The sequence below is a fragment of the Populus trichocarpa genome, chromosome 2 (genome assembly GCF_000002775.5).
Source record: "Populus trichocarpa isolate Nisqually-1 chromosome 2, P.trichocarpa_v4.1, whole genome shotgun sequence".
Lineage (NCBI taxonomy): Eukaryota > Viridiplantae > Streptophyta > Magnoliopsida > Malpighiales > Salicaceae > Populus > Populus trichocarpa.
Genome location: NC_037286.2, coordinates 14,175,412 through 14,189,786, shown reverse-complemented (window position 1 = coordinate 14,189,786; position 14,375 = coordinate 14,175,412). Strand labels below are relative to the sequence as shown.

General features: G+C 31.2%; 1 protein-coding gene across 4 annotated transcripts in view; it reads left to right on the top strand.

Moving 5' to 3' along the window:
* The window catches only part of LOC7487746 (caffeic acid 3-O-methyltransferase), a 132,944-nt gene extending 122,595 nt beyond the window's left edge, over positions 1-10,349 (top strand). For 3 of the 4 annotated variants that reach the window (XM_052450458.1, XM_052450459.1, XM_052450460.1), the window contains exons 2-4: positions 9,037-9,347; positions 9,760-9,824; positions 9,914-10,349. In XM_052450458.1, the coding sequence (XP_052306418.1) occupies positions 9,037-9,347; positions 9,760-9,824; positions 9,914-10,213 (676 nt within the window). In that variant the 3' untranslated portion in view covers positions 10,214-10,349. Of the gene's footprint in view, positions 1-8,390; positions 8,861-9,036; positions 9,348-9,759; positions 9,825-9,913 lie in introns of those variants that run through there. The other variant, XM_006386597.3, reaches the window with a different exon arrangement.
* The last annotated feature ends 4,026 nt before the right edge of the window (positions 10,350-14,375 follow it).

Genomic DNA, 14,375 nt, shown 5'->3' with positions numbered 1-14,375 from the left:
AATATTAATCCGTAAATTTGAATGTATGACTTTAATCTAATGTTTGTAACTCTAAGTCCAATTTAACAATGAATGTTCATAGTTGAAATTGATTCTTTTACTTGAATATCATTATATGATGTTATTGAATAAAATGTTGTGTTGATGATGATGAGTTGGGTTGAGATCCAGGATGATTGGATCGGGATGTGAAATAAAATTGGAAGTGTAATATGATTTTGTCGATAACTTGGGACCCCCCAGTATAGGGGAGACTCTGTCGAATTTTTTTTAAAATAATCGAAGTTAATTATGTAATTATTCGTATAAATTTGTGTAGATGCGTAGAATGAAATCTACAGCACGTCGTCAGAAGACGGTTGCAGCTAGTTCTTCTAGCAGCGAGGAGGACGTATCCTTAGGTGCTGATCACGGCGAGGAATCTACGCCAACTTGTGATGCTGCCTCTTCTAGCGCAGTTTCACAGCGCAGAAGCGGTGTGCCTTCACAGCGGGGCCAATTCACCCGCAAGTACCAGGCACAATGGAAGCATGACCTCTCAATGTAAGTTTGTTTAGGTTTTAGTTTTTTTTTATATACTTATAACATAATTTATGAACAACTAATTAATATTACTACTTTTATTTAATTTCAGGTTCACAAACATTGAGGCTGCAAGGACTATAACGTTGGCGTTTAAATCGTCGATGGAGATTCCATTGTTTCAATGGAGCCAGGTTTCCAGACATCCTGAGTGGAAACCTAATATCGATGCATGGTTTAAGCGATTTTAGGTTGGTGTTAATTTTTAATTTCCAGCTTATTTTTAATAAATGATTTTTATAATTTTATATCTTGTACTATTTTTATTTTATATGAATTATTTATATACACAGAACAAATTTGAGTGGGATAGGGCGGACAACAATGTTGTGAGGAGGGTATGGGAGAATCACGCGGCAACTAGGTAACATCGAAAATAATATTTATTTTTGTTTTATAATTTTATGTTTTAAATTCTAATTTGTTACTATGGAAGTAGGTTGTGTGATTTTTAGTATGACACCCAAAAAAAATCAAAAAGACGTGCGAGGGATAACGGTCTTGAAGGATGGAATGAGGTGGTAGTTTGGCAAGAATTCAAACCGTCATTCAACTCGGGGGAAATATGGACGGCATATATTGAGCACGTGACCTGAGAGCGGTTCTCACGGCACTCACAGTCCGGCGCCGACAACCGGAACCGGCAAATTCATGGTTCGGTGACCATGTACACTGGCGGATTTGTCCCATTCAGCGCATATGCAAAACGGATGGTAAGATTAATTTTAATGAAATATATCGTTAATTAATTTGTCGTTCCTTATAATATATTTAACTTTCAACCTATTTTTTCCTTATAAGTTGTGTCTCTTGGACATGAACCGAGTCCAATGGAGTTGTTTGTAGAGACGCATGTGCGGAGTCAAGACCGCCAAAAGGGGGTGCAGCAGTTCGTGGACAACCGTGCTCAGCACTTCGTGGTATGTTCGTTCATTCATTTTATTTTGTAAGTTATTATTTTCTTGAATTGCATCTTGAACTGCATTTGATGATTTTTTTACCGACGGAATTTTCAGGAGACCTATAATAGCCGGTTGATGGAGAGATATGGGGACAATCCGTCGACCCATCCAGATTTGTGGATGGAGGCGGGATCGTCTGGTGGACCCGATAAAAATTGGGTCTACGGGCTCTCCAACACTACGGCTGAAAACTTGCATTCGGCTCGTAGTGTCTCAACTGTTGGAAGCTCTCTATCAGTATCGAACACCCAGTCTGAGGAGTTCATTGCGTTGAAACAACAATATCAACAACTCTTGACGAATTATGATGAGCTCCGTCAAATAGTCATGGAGATGAGATCAAAGATGGGTGACGATACTTGTGCAGCTTCTTTTTTGCCGTATGATCCCGGGAACAACCAGCCTCCTCCTCCTCCTCCTCCTCCTCCAACTCCGCCGCTATTTTAGTTTAATTTTGTTTTTTAAACACATTAAATTTGTAATGAATATTATTTAACATTACTTTTATATTTTTAATGTTTAATCCATTTTTATTTGTTTATTAAGGTTTTTTACTATTAATAAATTATTATTTTTATATATTTTAAATACATACCGACGGATACTGTCCGTCGGTATTTCACAGAGAGTTGCCAAACAATTACCAGCCATGCCATAATTACCGACGGAATATATCTGTCGGTGATTAACGGATTTACCGACGAATACTGTCCGTCGGTATTTCACAGAGAGTTGCCAAACAATTACCAGCCATGCCATAATTACCGACGGAATATATCCGTCGGTGATTAAATACAGACGGATTTACCGACGGATACTGTCCGTCGGTATTTCACAGAGAGTTGCGAAACAATTACCAGCCATGCCATAATTACCGACGGAATATATGTCGGTAAGTCCGTCGGTACTTACCGTTGAAATTGCATACGGATTTATTCCGTCGGTAATGTTCCGGCGGGAAACTTTTTTTTTGGCGCGCGCGTATCCGTCTGTAAGACCGTCGGTGTTCCGTCGGTGGTTGTTTTTTTTTATTTGCGACAGACTTAGCGACGGAAATGGAAGTTACCGACGACTGGTATACCGACGGACGTGTTCTGTCGGTGAGGCCGTCGGTAATTATTTCACCGATGGATTTCATTGCTGTCACCGACGGAATTAGTCCGTCGGTAAAACTGGTTAATGGTGTAGTGTATTTCTATTGTCCCCACCATCTTCTCTTTAACAGCATCACATATTCCAAAGGCAGAGCTCTGGTTTGCAAATTATAATTGCAGTTATAATTTAGAAAAAAAACATTAAAAGATTTGGTGATTCAACTGTTCACTTAGAGGCAATCAACTATTCACTAGACTAGTTCTAAGCTACACCCCCTCGACTGGCTTTTTTTTCCAGATATGTCTGGTCCAGGAGCTGCTAGGTGCTTTGTTCAACTAATGTTTTCCTATGTTCCTATGAATTTCCTGCCTCATGTGCCCTTTTTTCCATCCAAGACACCAAGAGCTGCATTATTTCTTGTGTTATAGAATGGCTTATGTTGGTCTTTTTAGCTCACAGGGTTTGCACGTCTTATCAGTCTTTATTCTCTTTCTTTTTTATTTGCATCTTCGGCTTGCTGGTGTGCTAGCGTTTGTTGATCGATCTTGATATTTGTGGGCTCTAATTTGTAGGTTAGTCTTTCCTTGATTTGTGCAATGGAGTGATTGTCCATGAAATGCGTTTCGGCAAGTTATGCAGATATATTGTTGTTTATGTTGGGAGGGGTGCTTCCTATACTTTTTATTCATCTAGTTAGGACTGGTTTTTGTTAGCTAGCCATCCCATCTACTTTGTGGATGGGTGTATCGATCGGCAAGGTCCTCAATATGCAACCAGGTTAGGTAATGACATATTTCTATTTGGTTTGGTATATATGACTTATTTCTACAAGTATGTAACCAAGTGTGAGCCAAATTAAGAAGTACATGATTTGGTCATTGAGTTGCCATAATGATACACAAGGGAATGATGAAGTTTAGAATGAATGAAAGGAGGATTAGGATACATTATAAAAATGGTCCAATTTTATCAAAGAAAAATTGACAAGTTACGTGGATTAATAGAGAAAAGCAATTGAATTTGTGCATCCTTAGAATTAGAAAAAATGAAGATTATGTGTGGTAACTTGGTGGTTTTCCTTACTTAAAAGAGGCTAAGAAAGAAAAAGGGGACAATCAAACATAATAACAACCGAACAATCCAATAACAATTGCACTGCATTTCAATCAAGTTTGCAAAAACTTCACATCAACTACTAGGTAGTAATTAATCAGCAGGCTTGTAATTAGTAGGTTTGTAATCTAGTAAGCTTGGAATGTTCATTATTAAGAAATCTAGAAAACACCAAAAATATCAGTTCATGCTTTTTTGTCAAGGCATTTCATTTCGTGGTTGTAATCAAACCAAAGATCATTCAATGAGTATAAGTTCTTTAATCTTGAATTATTAAAGTTCCTATTTACATTCATAGCATTAAAAATATTTCATTACTTCTCATTAATTAAATTATGTTATGACATTGCTATAAGTCTAGAATTACAAATCTAGAGTTCTGGTGAAGGTCTAGAATATAAATTTCATAAATTAGACTTACTATCCAAACTAGAGATAAAATTAAAGTCCTTTTAATTGAGATAGACACAAAAGAATCTATAAAATAATTGGCAACCACACTAGGAGTGTCATATTTGTTCTTTGAAACTATGGTACTAAAAATATTAATATTACCGGAAAATGTAGAAGAAATAGAACAATTAGTTGATCTCCCTATTAAACAAGAAAATAAATAATCAATCCTTGTAGGGGAAGAAATATAAAATGAAAAAGGAAACAAGTTTATGAATATAGAAGAGAGATATTTACTCTTTGAACGGAGAGTGGATGATGCAAATAAGATACTTGAAGAGAGGTATAAATATCTTTCTGAAAAACCTAAAAAAATAAATATAGAATCAATATAAAAATGATTGAAAATCATTTAAATATAATTGTAGTAATGAATGAGAGATTAAATCATGTCATTCTAGAGTCTAATGTTAGAAAAAGAAAAAACTGTTAAATAAGTTTGGAGCATAAAGTAGGAAAAATACAAAATATGAAGAGAGGTATAAATGTCTTTATGAAAAAACTAAAAAGAAATATAAAATCAATATAAAAATGATTGAATATCATTTAAATATAATTGCAGCAATGAATGAGTGATTAACTCTTGCTATTCTAGAGTCTAATGTTAGAAAAAGACAGAAATGTAAAATAAGTTTGGAGCATGAAGTATGAAAATTACAAAACATGAATAAATAATATTATAAGATAATGATTAAGGCTATTAAATATGTCAATGCAAAATTAAACACCAAAATAAAAAAAAAGGGAAATGATGAAGTGATTTTTTATTTAATTATATTATGTTGGAGACAGTGAATAATATTTCTAAATAAATGGTAGTTAAAATTAAAAACCATTTAGATGAGAAAGTTGAAAAAGAATCAAATCATTGGAAGTATGATCATAAACAAAATGGGAAGCCTTTAATAATAGAGAAAGCCGAGAATAGTTCAAAAAATAAATTTATTAATTGTAAGAGCTCATCACTAAATATATAGATGAGATTATGATTTCAAATAACCTCGAAATAAATGGACTTCCAAATAAAATTAATCCAGAGTATATTCTAGGTAAATAAGCTTATAGACTTAGATTTTAACAAATACATAGGCCAATATATAGAAAACCATATTTAGATTACTTTGATAGAATATATATTTATCCTAATAATTTCAAGTTTCTAAAGTTTACTTTATTTAATGGTAAAGAATTGTGTTTGCTAGAGAACATATAGCAAGATTTTTTTGCCAATGTAAGAACGTATTTGATTCTGACTTTTTAAAATTAATATCATTTTCAAATTCTTTAGCTGGAGATGCTTTTACTTGGTTTATAAATTTGCCGCCAAATTCAGTCCAGAGTTGGAATGATATGTAAACAATAATCCAAGCTCGCATCTCTATAACAGAATCATAATTTGTTTTGGCTAATTTGGTGAAATTGAAGCAATATCCTGAACAAATTGTTAAAAGATATTTAGATAGGTTCATGATGCGATCTTGGCTATGACATCAAAGAATTCATTAGGAGTGTCTATATAGTCTATTTTAAGGTTTAAAACGAAGTGGATCCAAGAGAAGTTTGATGGGTTAAGTCAAGAGGTTTAAGTTCATGATATAATTTTTATTTGGGCTAGAAATTATATTAGCAATACTTTCGTTTTTTTTATCACATTGAAAAAAAATAGATCTAATATTTTTTTAACATTAAAATTAATTGTATCGGACTCGCAGCTTAGCTCATGCTAATTATGTAACAAAAGTAAATGTCTTCGTCATCATTTGTAGTGGGTTAATTAAACTACTACGAGGGTTATTACATTAGTTTACGAAATTTGGCATCATTTCGTAACCGATCATACCGATCACGTCAAGAGAAGTCTGACAGGTGGACAAAGCTTTTCTATGATTGTACTAAATATTCTAATTATTCCATTTGTCAAGCTTTTTTTTCTAAACAGACTGCGGAAGAGTTGCGTGTTGTGTCATATAACCTATTATTCTTTTGACTATTTTCATGATAGCTCTATTGATTGAAAAATTAAAGTTCAAATTAAATGTTTTTAACTTGATTTTATACTAAAATATTTAAAAAATAATCTAGAAATGTTAATATAGTCATTTACAACTACAAATGACATCTTCCTTTATTTCTTTGTTGTAGTTTATAAGAGTATGTTTGTTTTTGTATTATTTTTTTATAATTTTTTTTATTTTAAATAAAATTTTTAATAATTTTATATTATTTTAATGTAATGATATTAGAAAGAATTTTTTTAAAATTTTTTTAATATAATTTTAAATAAAAATCACTTTATAAACAACTAATATCACAATTTTAAAAAATAACTTATTGATTTATGCGTCAATTAATTGATTTAAGATGAAATGATTGATTGTTTGATTTTTTTATGTGGTTTTTTATATTTTAAAATGGGTTTTGATTATTTTTTTTGTATAATAGCTGTTGTATTTTAAACAAATAAAATATAAATTTGGCAATTAAAATAAATAAAATTAAAAATAAATCATTCAAAAAAATAAATGAAACGTTAAACACAAAATCTGCGGTTTTGTTTTAGTAATGACATAATTATATTTTTCTCTATTAATAGATTGTTGTAGCAATAAATACCACATTTATAAAAAAACAATACAGAGAAGAGATTATTAATTCGTATTAATAAAATTAAAGATGAGGGAATCCTTGAGATAACTAATGGAGGGGTTACAATATTGCAAACAAAGTTTTAGGGACCACAGTAAGAAAATATAAAGTATTGGAGTTTAGTTTTTATTGAATAATTTTTACATTGTGGATTTAACTTTGCAAACTGACATGCTATGACCCCTTTTTGTCTGGTGAAACATGTTTCTTTTAAGGGTGTGTTAGTTTTCTGGAAAATGACAGGTTACTTTTTAAATTTTCCCGTGTTTGTTTGTTATTATAAAAGTTGATCAACGAAAAATACTTTTCAGTCAAAAAAAAATTTGGCTTGGTTTCCAGAAAAGTGTTTTCCTTTTATTTTGGGCGGAAAACAATTTCTGGAAATTGTGAAAAATTTAGAAATGTCATATTATTTGCTGATTATATCAAATTTGATCCTCAAACTTTTCATTGCTATATATATTTTGTTTTGAATATTTGTTTTTCAATTTCATCCCTTAGAATTTAATTTTTATATTAACTTTGATCCTCATTTTTATAATTGTTATTTGCTTTTCCCTTATTATTTTTTAATTGAAATTTTTTATCTATCAAATATGGTCCTCATTCTTTTGATTGTTACTTATTTTATTTGAAATAATTTATCAAATGGTAATTATTATTATTTTAATTTCTTCATCTTTTAATTTTTTTTATTTTTTAGATTTGATCTCTATTATTTTGATTATTATTTATTTTATTTGAGATAATTTATGAAATTATATATTTTTTTCAATTTCATTCTCATTCAATTTTTTAATTTGTAAGATTTGTTCCTCATTATTTTAATAAACTTGAAAAAACTTAAACATTAATAAGTTATTTTCCAGTTTATTTTCCATTACATAACCAAACACTGGAAAGTATTTCCAACTTATTTTTCATTACACTACCAAACATCGAAAAATAATTCACTTTTTCGGAATTCACTTTCCAAATAAAAACTACTTTTCAGCAAAAAAAAAAAAGGGGCTAAAATGCAACTAGATTCTTGATATCATTTAAAAGAAAATACAAAAAAGAGAAACAAAAGCATTACAAGTGTGTTTTTTTTAGAAAATAAAAATCAAACATCTAAACAACATAATTTCTTCTAAAACACTAAAACTATTACATGTCGATCGCGTCAGACAACCTATTACTCTTTTGATTATTTTCATGTTAGCTCTAATGAGTTCAAGTTAAATGTTTTTATATTTAAATATCTAAAAAAATATTATATAAATGTTAAAAAACTCATTTACAACTACAACACAATCTCTAATGAATGTATTAGTTAAACATTGTTCTTACTCTAATGACTGTATTAGTTAAACATTGTTCTTACGACATTTTCTTTTATTTTTTTGTTATAGTTTACAAGAATAGTTTGTTTTTGTGTTATTTTTTTTTCAGTAATCTCGATTAAATCAGTTTTTCAGTTTTTTTTTACACCTCTAATAAAAAGATTACTTCATTGTCAACTATTTCATCCAATCTTCCATTATAAATACTTTTGAAGCCGAATATTCATAAACCCATCCGGTTTCTTCTATCTAAAATTGATCGACATCCTCAAAAAACATTATGGCATCTTCTATAGAAAACCACGTCAGTCAAGTTGATGAAGCGAAAGATGAAAACTTTGGATATGCCATGCAACTAGCTTTGAGCTCAGTGCTACCCATGACTCTACACACGGCGATTCAGCTTGGCATCTTTGAGATCATAGCCAAAGCAGGTCCAGATGTCAAACTCTCTGCTGCAGATATCGCAGCCAAGTTGCCCACAGATAACCCCGATACACCAAAGATGGTGGACCGTATTCTAAGGCTCTTGGCTAGCCACCAAGTGCTTTGTTGTTTTGTCGATGGCTCGGAGAGGTTCTACAGTCTGGCTCCTGTGTCCATGTACTTTGTGCGCAACCAAAATGGTGTTTCTTTGGCCCCCTTCATGGCCTTGAATCATGAAAACGTCATCTTACAGAGCTGGTTTGTCACTCCCTATCTATTGTCACATTTTTTCTATTTAATTTTTGCTTGCTTCAATTTACTATAATAATATTAGTAAACATTGTACCTCTTATCATCATTTCTCTCCCCTGTCTCTCTCTATTTTGTTGATAAGGGCAGCTAGCTAATCTCAATGTTTATCCGTTTCCTGCTAGGTCTCAACTAAAAGATGCAGTTCTTGAAGGAGGAGTTGCGTTTCACAGAGTCCATGGAGTCCATGCCTTTGAGTACAATGGCTTGGACCCTAGGTTCAATCAGGTATTCAACACAGCTATGTACAACCAAACCACTGTTGTAAATGGAAATATGCTTGAGAAATACAATGGTTTCAAGAACCTGAAACAGCTGGTTGATATTGGTGGTGGCTTGGGACACACTATGAAGGCAGTAACGTCTAAATATCCCCAGATCAAGGGTATCAATTTCGACTTGCCACATGTTATAGAGCATGCGCCGGCCTATCCTGGTATGTTTTGTTCCTCCTCTCCTTACGTTTAATTCATGGTAATTGTTAAATTTTATTCTTTCTGGTTCCGCTGATACTTGCTCATGTTTCTGTCAGTGATTAAGGTTAATCAAACACTGTGGGAAAATTAAATTGACAAATTGAGAGAATTTAGGAAAACATGATAACATGCTCCGTATTCATTAATGAATCTGCCTGAAACTTCAAACCTCGTACGACCAAAATCTGAAATTTGAGGTGCCACAATCTAAAACATGACAAGCCACACATATACTTTACCCATAAAAATGTTTTCAGTGAACCCAAAAGAAAAGAAGAGAAGTTTGCAGAGAATCACAGGCTTTACAGGATAAGGAAAAGACTAGACAATGAAAGACTTGGTCATAGATGTGGGAACTGGTTTCTCATGCAGGTGTGGAGCACGTGGGAGGAGATATGTTTGAAAGTGTTCCCAAAGGAGATGCCATTTTCCTGAAGGTACCAAAATTCTGACGGCATATAATCTACTTGCTCAATTTTAGACACCAAAATCACTAATAACGACTAATGGATATATAATCTTATAGTGGATACTCCATAATTGGAGTGATGATCACTGCTTGAAGTTGTTGAAGAACTGCTACAAAGCTATTCCAGAGGATGGGAAGGTAATTGTTATGGAATCAGTTCTTCCAGTCACGGCCAAGACAAGCCCTGCTGCGAAAGCGATCTCGCAACTTGATGTACTGATGATGATGTCTCAAAACCCAGGAGGGAAAGAACGGACTGAAGATGAATTCATGGCCCTGGCCACTGCAGCTGGATTCCGTGGCATCAAATTTGAAACCTTTGTTTGTAATTTTTGGGTCATGGAGTTCTTCAAGTAGATTACTGCTTAAAATTGCATTTTGCAGAAATTGGAGTACGCATTACCAGTTTCTACCAGAATTGAAGCGTTCATGACTGCCCGTGTGGAACGATATTTATGGAATAAAAAAAATAGCTGTTCATCAGCTTTTAGCATTCCCAAGATAGAAGTTTGATGAGCTGCATACTTTGCAAATAGATATTGTATTTTTGTTGCAACAATGCATTCCTATATATCCATGTATGAACGTAAAAAAAACTCCTCTCAATTAAGCCGTGTAAAAGAATTTATGAACAAATGAAATATACTAGAATTTCATACAAATTAATATGTTGAATAATAATAAGTGGTGACTGTGGATCCCAAATAATTATAAATGATTGGTGTATATTATGAGTGTTACGTTTAGGCATTGGAACTAACTCTATACTAATAGCTGAAAAGAGCTTCATTGTTCATGAATCGTGATCTCTTCATTTTTTTTCTTTTCATTTTTTTTATTTTTTTTAATTTTATTTCCATATTTTTTTATTGAATTCTTCTCTGACCTAATTTCATCATATAAAATTTTAAATTATTGTAGAAAGATAATATTTAAAGAGAGGACTGTAATGTAAAGCATGAAAAACAAATGCATGACCAATCTCAAAAGTCTTAAAATTTTGATTTTGATTCAAAAATTTATTTTATTTATTTTTTAGTCCTTAGATTTAAGAAAAGAAAGAAAACGTTGCTAGAAAATAGCGAAATAGAGAGAAAGTTATCAATTAGTTACATTCCATACACAAAAATAAAAGCGATCTTTGTGTCAATGAATTTTTCTTCTTGAGAATAGTTCAATGAAGATGGCATCTCCTTGTTTTTTAGAGTAGATCGGGATCCATTTGTTTTTTTATTCGATTGATTTTTATTTTTAAAGTGATTTTGGGGTGTTTTGAGGTTGTTAAGTGCTCTTTTAAGGATCATATTATATTTAAAAGTGTTTTTAAGCAGAAAGAGTTGAAAATTAGGTTTTTAGGGTCCAAAAACTTATCCTGATTTTCAATCATCCGACGGATCAAATAATGCAGGTCACTTATCACTATAGGCTACTTGTCGCAATATTTTTTTTAAAAAAAAAACAAGCATCTCGTCTTAATAATAATAATAAAAAGCCTATGCCCACACTTGGGAATTTTTATTTTATTGTTTCCTCACTAGAATAATAAGAATCAAACGTCTAAAAAACATAATTTCTTCTAGTTTGTTTGGAAGTGTGGTTGCGGTTGCTTTTCAAAGTGCTTTTCACTTAGAAATATATCAAAATAATAATTTTTTATCTTTTAAAAATTAAAGCATCAAAATGATCTAAAAACATCAAAAAATAATATCAATTAATTCTTGTATTACAAAATGCGTTTGTTAATATTAATTTAATTCAAAGTGCGTTTGTTGTTGATCGATCTTGATATTTTTGGGCTCTAATTTGTAGGTTAGTCTTTCCTTGATTTGTGCAATGGAGTGATTGTCCATGATATGCGTTTCGGCAAGTTATGCAGATATATTGTTGTTTGTGTTGGGAGGGGTGCTTACTATACTTTTTATTCATCTAGTTAGGACTGGTTTTTGTTAGCTAGCCATCCATCTACTTTGTGGATGGGTGTATCGATCGGCAAGGTCCTCAATAAGCAACTAGGTTAGGTAATGACATATTTCTATTTGGTTTGGTATATATGACTTATTTCTACAAGTATGTAACCAAGTGTGGGCCAAATTAAGAAGTACATGATTTGGTCATTGAGTTGCCATAATGATACACAAGGGAATGATGAAGTTTAGAATGAATGAAAGGAGGATTAGGATACATTATAAAAATGGTCCAATTTTATCAAAGAAAAATTGTGGATTAATAGAGAAAGCAATTGAAGTTGTGCATCCTTAGAATTAGAAAAAATGAAGATGATGTGTGGTTACTTGGTGGTTTTCTATAGTTTTCCATATTTAAAAAAGGCTAAGAAAGAAAAAGGGGACAATAAAACATAATAACAACCGAACAACCCAATAACAATTGCACTGCATTTCAATCAAGTTTGCAAAAATTTCACATCAGCTACTAGGTAGTAATTAATCAACAGGCAAGTAACTTGTTGGCTTGTAATTAGTAGGTTTGTAATCTAGTAAGCTTGGAATTTTCATTATTATGAAATCTAGAAAACACCAAAAATATTAGTTCATGCTTTTTTGTCAAGGCATTTCAGTTCGTGGTTGTAATCAAACCAAATATCATTCAATGAGTATAAGTTCTTTAATCTTGAATTATTAAAGTTCCTATTTACATTCATAGCATTAAAAATATTTCATTACTTCTCATTAATTAAATTATGTTATGACATTGCTATAAGTCTAGAATTACAAATCTAGAGTTCTGGTGAAGGTCTAGAATATAAATTTCATAAATTAGACTTATTATCCAAACTTGAGATAAAATTAAAGTCCTTTTAATTGAGATAGACACAAAAAAACCTACAAAATAATTGGCAACCACACTAGGAGTGTCATATTTGTTCTTTGAAACTATGGTACTAAAAATATTAATATTACCGGAAAATGTAGAAGAAATAGAACAATTAGTTGATCTCTCTATTAAACAAGGAAATAAATAATCAATCCTTTAAGGGGGAGAAATATAAAATGAAAAAGGAAACAAGTTTATGACTATAGAAGAGAGATATTTACTCTTAAAGGAGAGTGGATGATGCAAATAAGATACTCGAAGAGAGGTATAAATATCTTTCTGAAAAACCTAAAAACAAAATATAAAATCAATATAAAAATGATTGAAAATCATTTAAATATAATTGTAGTAATGAATGTGAGATTAAATCATGTCATTCTAGAGTCTAATGTTAGAAAAAGAAAAAACCGTTAAATAAGTTTGGAGCATAAAGTAGGAAAAATACAAAATATGAAGAGAGGTATAAATGTCTTTATGAAAAAACTAAAAAGAATATAAAATCAATATAAAAATGATTGAATATCATTTAAATATAATTGTAGCAATGAATGAGTGATTAACTCATGCTATTCTAGAGTCTAATGTTAGAAAAAGACAGAAAGGTGAAATAAGTTTAGAGTATGAAGTAGGAAAATTACAAAACATGAATAAAGAATATTATAAGAGAATGATTAAGGCTATTAAATATGTCAATGCAAAATTAAACACCAAAATAAGAAAAAGAAAATGATGAAGTGATTTTTTATTTTAATTATACTATGTTGGAGACAGTGAATAATATTTCTAAATAAATGGTAGTTAAAATTAAAAACCATTTAGATGAGAAAGTTGAAAAAGAATCAAATCATTGGAAGTATGATCATAAACAAAATGGGAAGCCTTTAATAATAGAGGAAGCCGAGAGTAGTTCAAAAAATAAATTTATTAATTGTAAGAGTTCATCACTAAAAGATATAGATGAGATTATGATTCCAAATAACCTCGAAATAAATGTACTTCCAAATAAAATTAATCCAGAGTATATTCTAGGTAAATAAGCTTATAGACTTAGATTTTAACAAATACATAGGCCAATATATAAAAAACCATATTTAGATTACTTTGATAGAATATATATTTATCCTAATAATTTCAAGTTTCTAAAGTTTACTTTATTTAATGGTAAAGAACTGTGTTTGCTAGAGAACATATAGCAAGATTTTTTTGCCAATGTAAGAAAGTATTTGATTCTGACTTTTTAAAATTAATATCATTTTCAAATTCTTTAACTGGAGATGCTTTTACTTGGTTTATAAATTTTCCGCCAAATTCAGTCCAGAGTTGGAATGATATGTAAACAATAATCCAAGCTCGCATCTCTATAACAGAATCAGAATTTGTTTTGGCTAATTTGGTGAAATTAAAGTAATATCCTGAACAAATTGTTAAATGATATTTAGATAGGTTCATGATGCGATCTTGGCTACGATATCAAAGAATTCATTAAGAGTGTCTATCGGGTCTATTTTAAGGTCTAAAACGAAGTGGATCCAAGAGAAGTTTGATGGGCTAAGTCAAGAGGTTTGAGTTAAAAAGGTTCAAATCTTCCGATCTAAGCCTTTGTCTACCTTTGGGTTCATATTTGGAGCTACAAAAGAATTTTGGATGTGATTCCAATTGGGTTGGAAAATACACATTTGTACTTTTC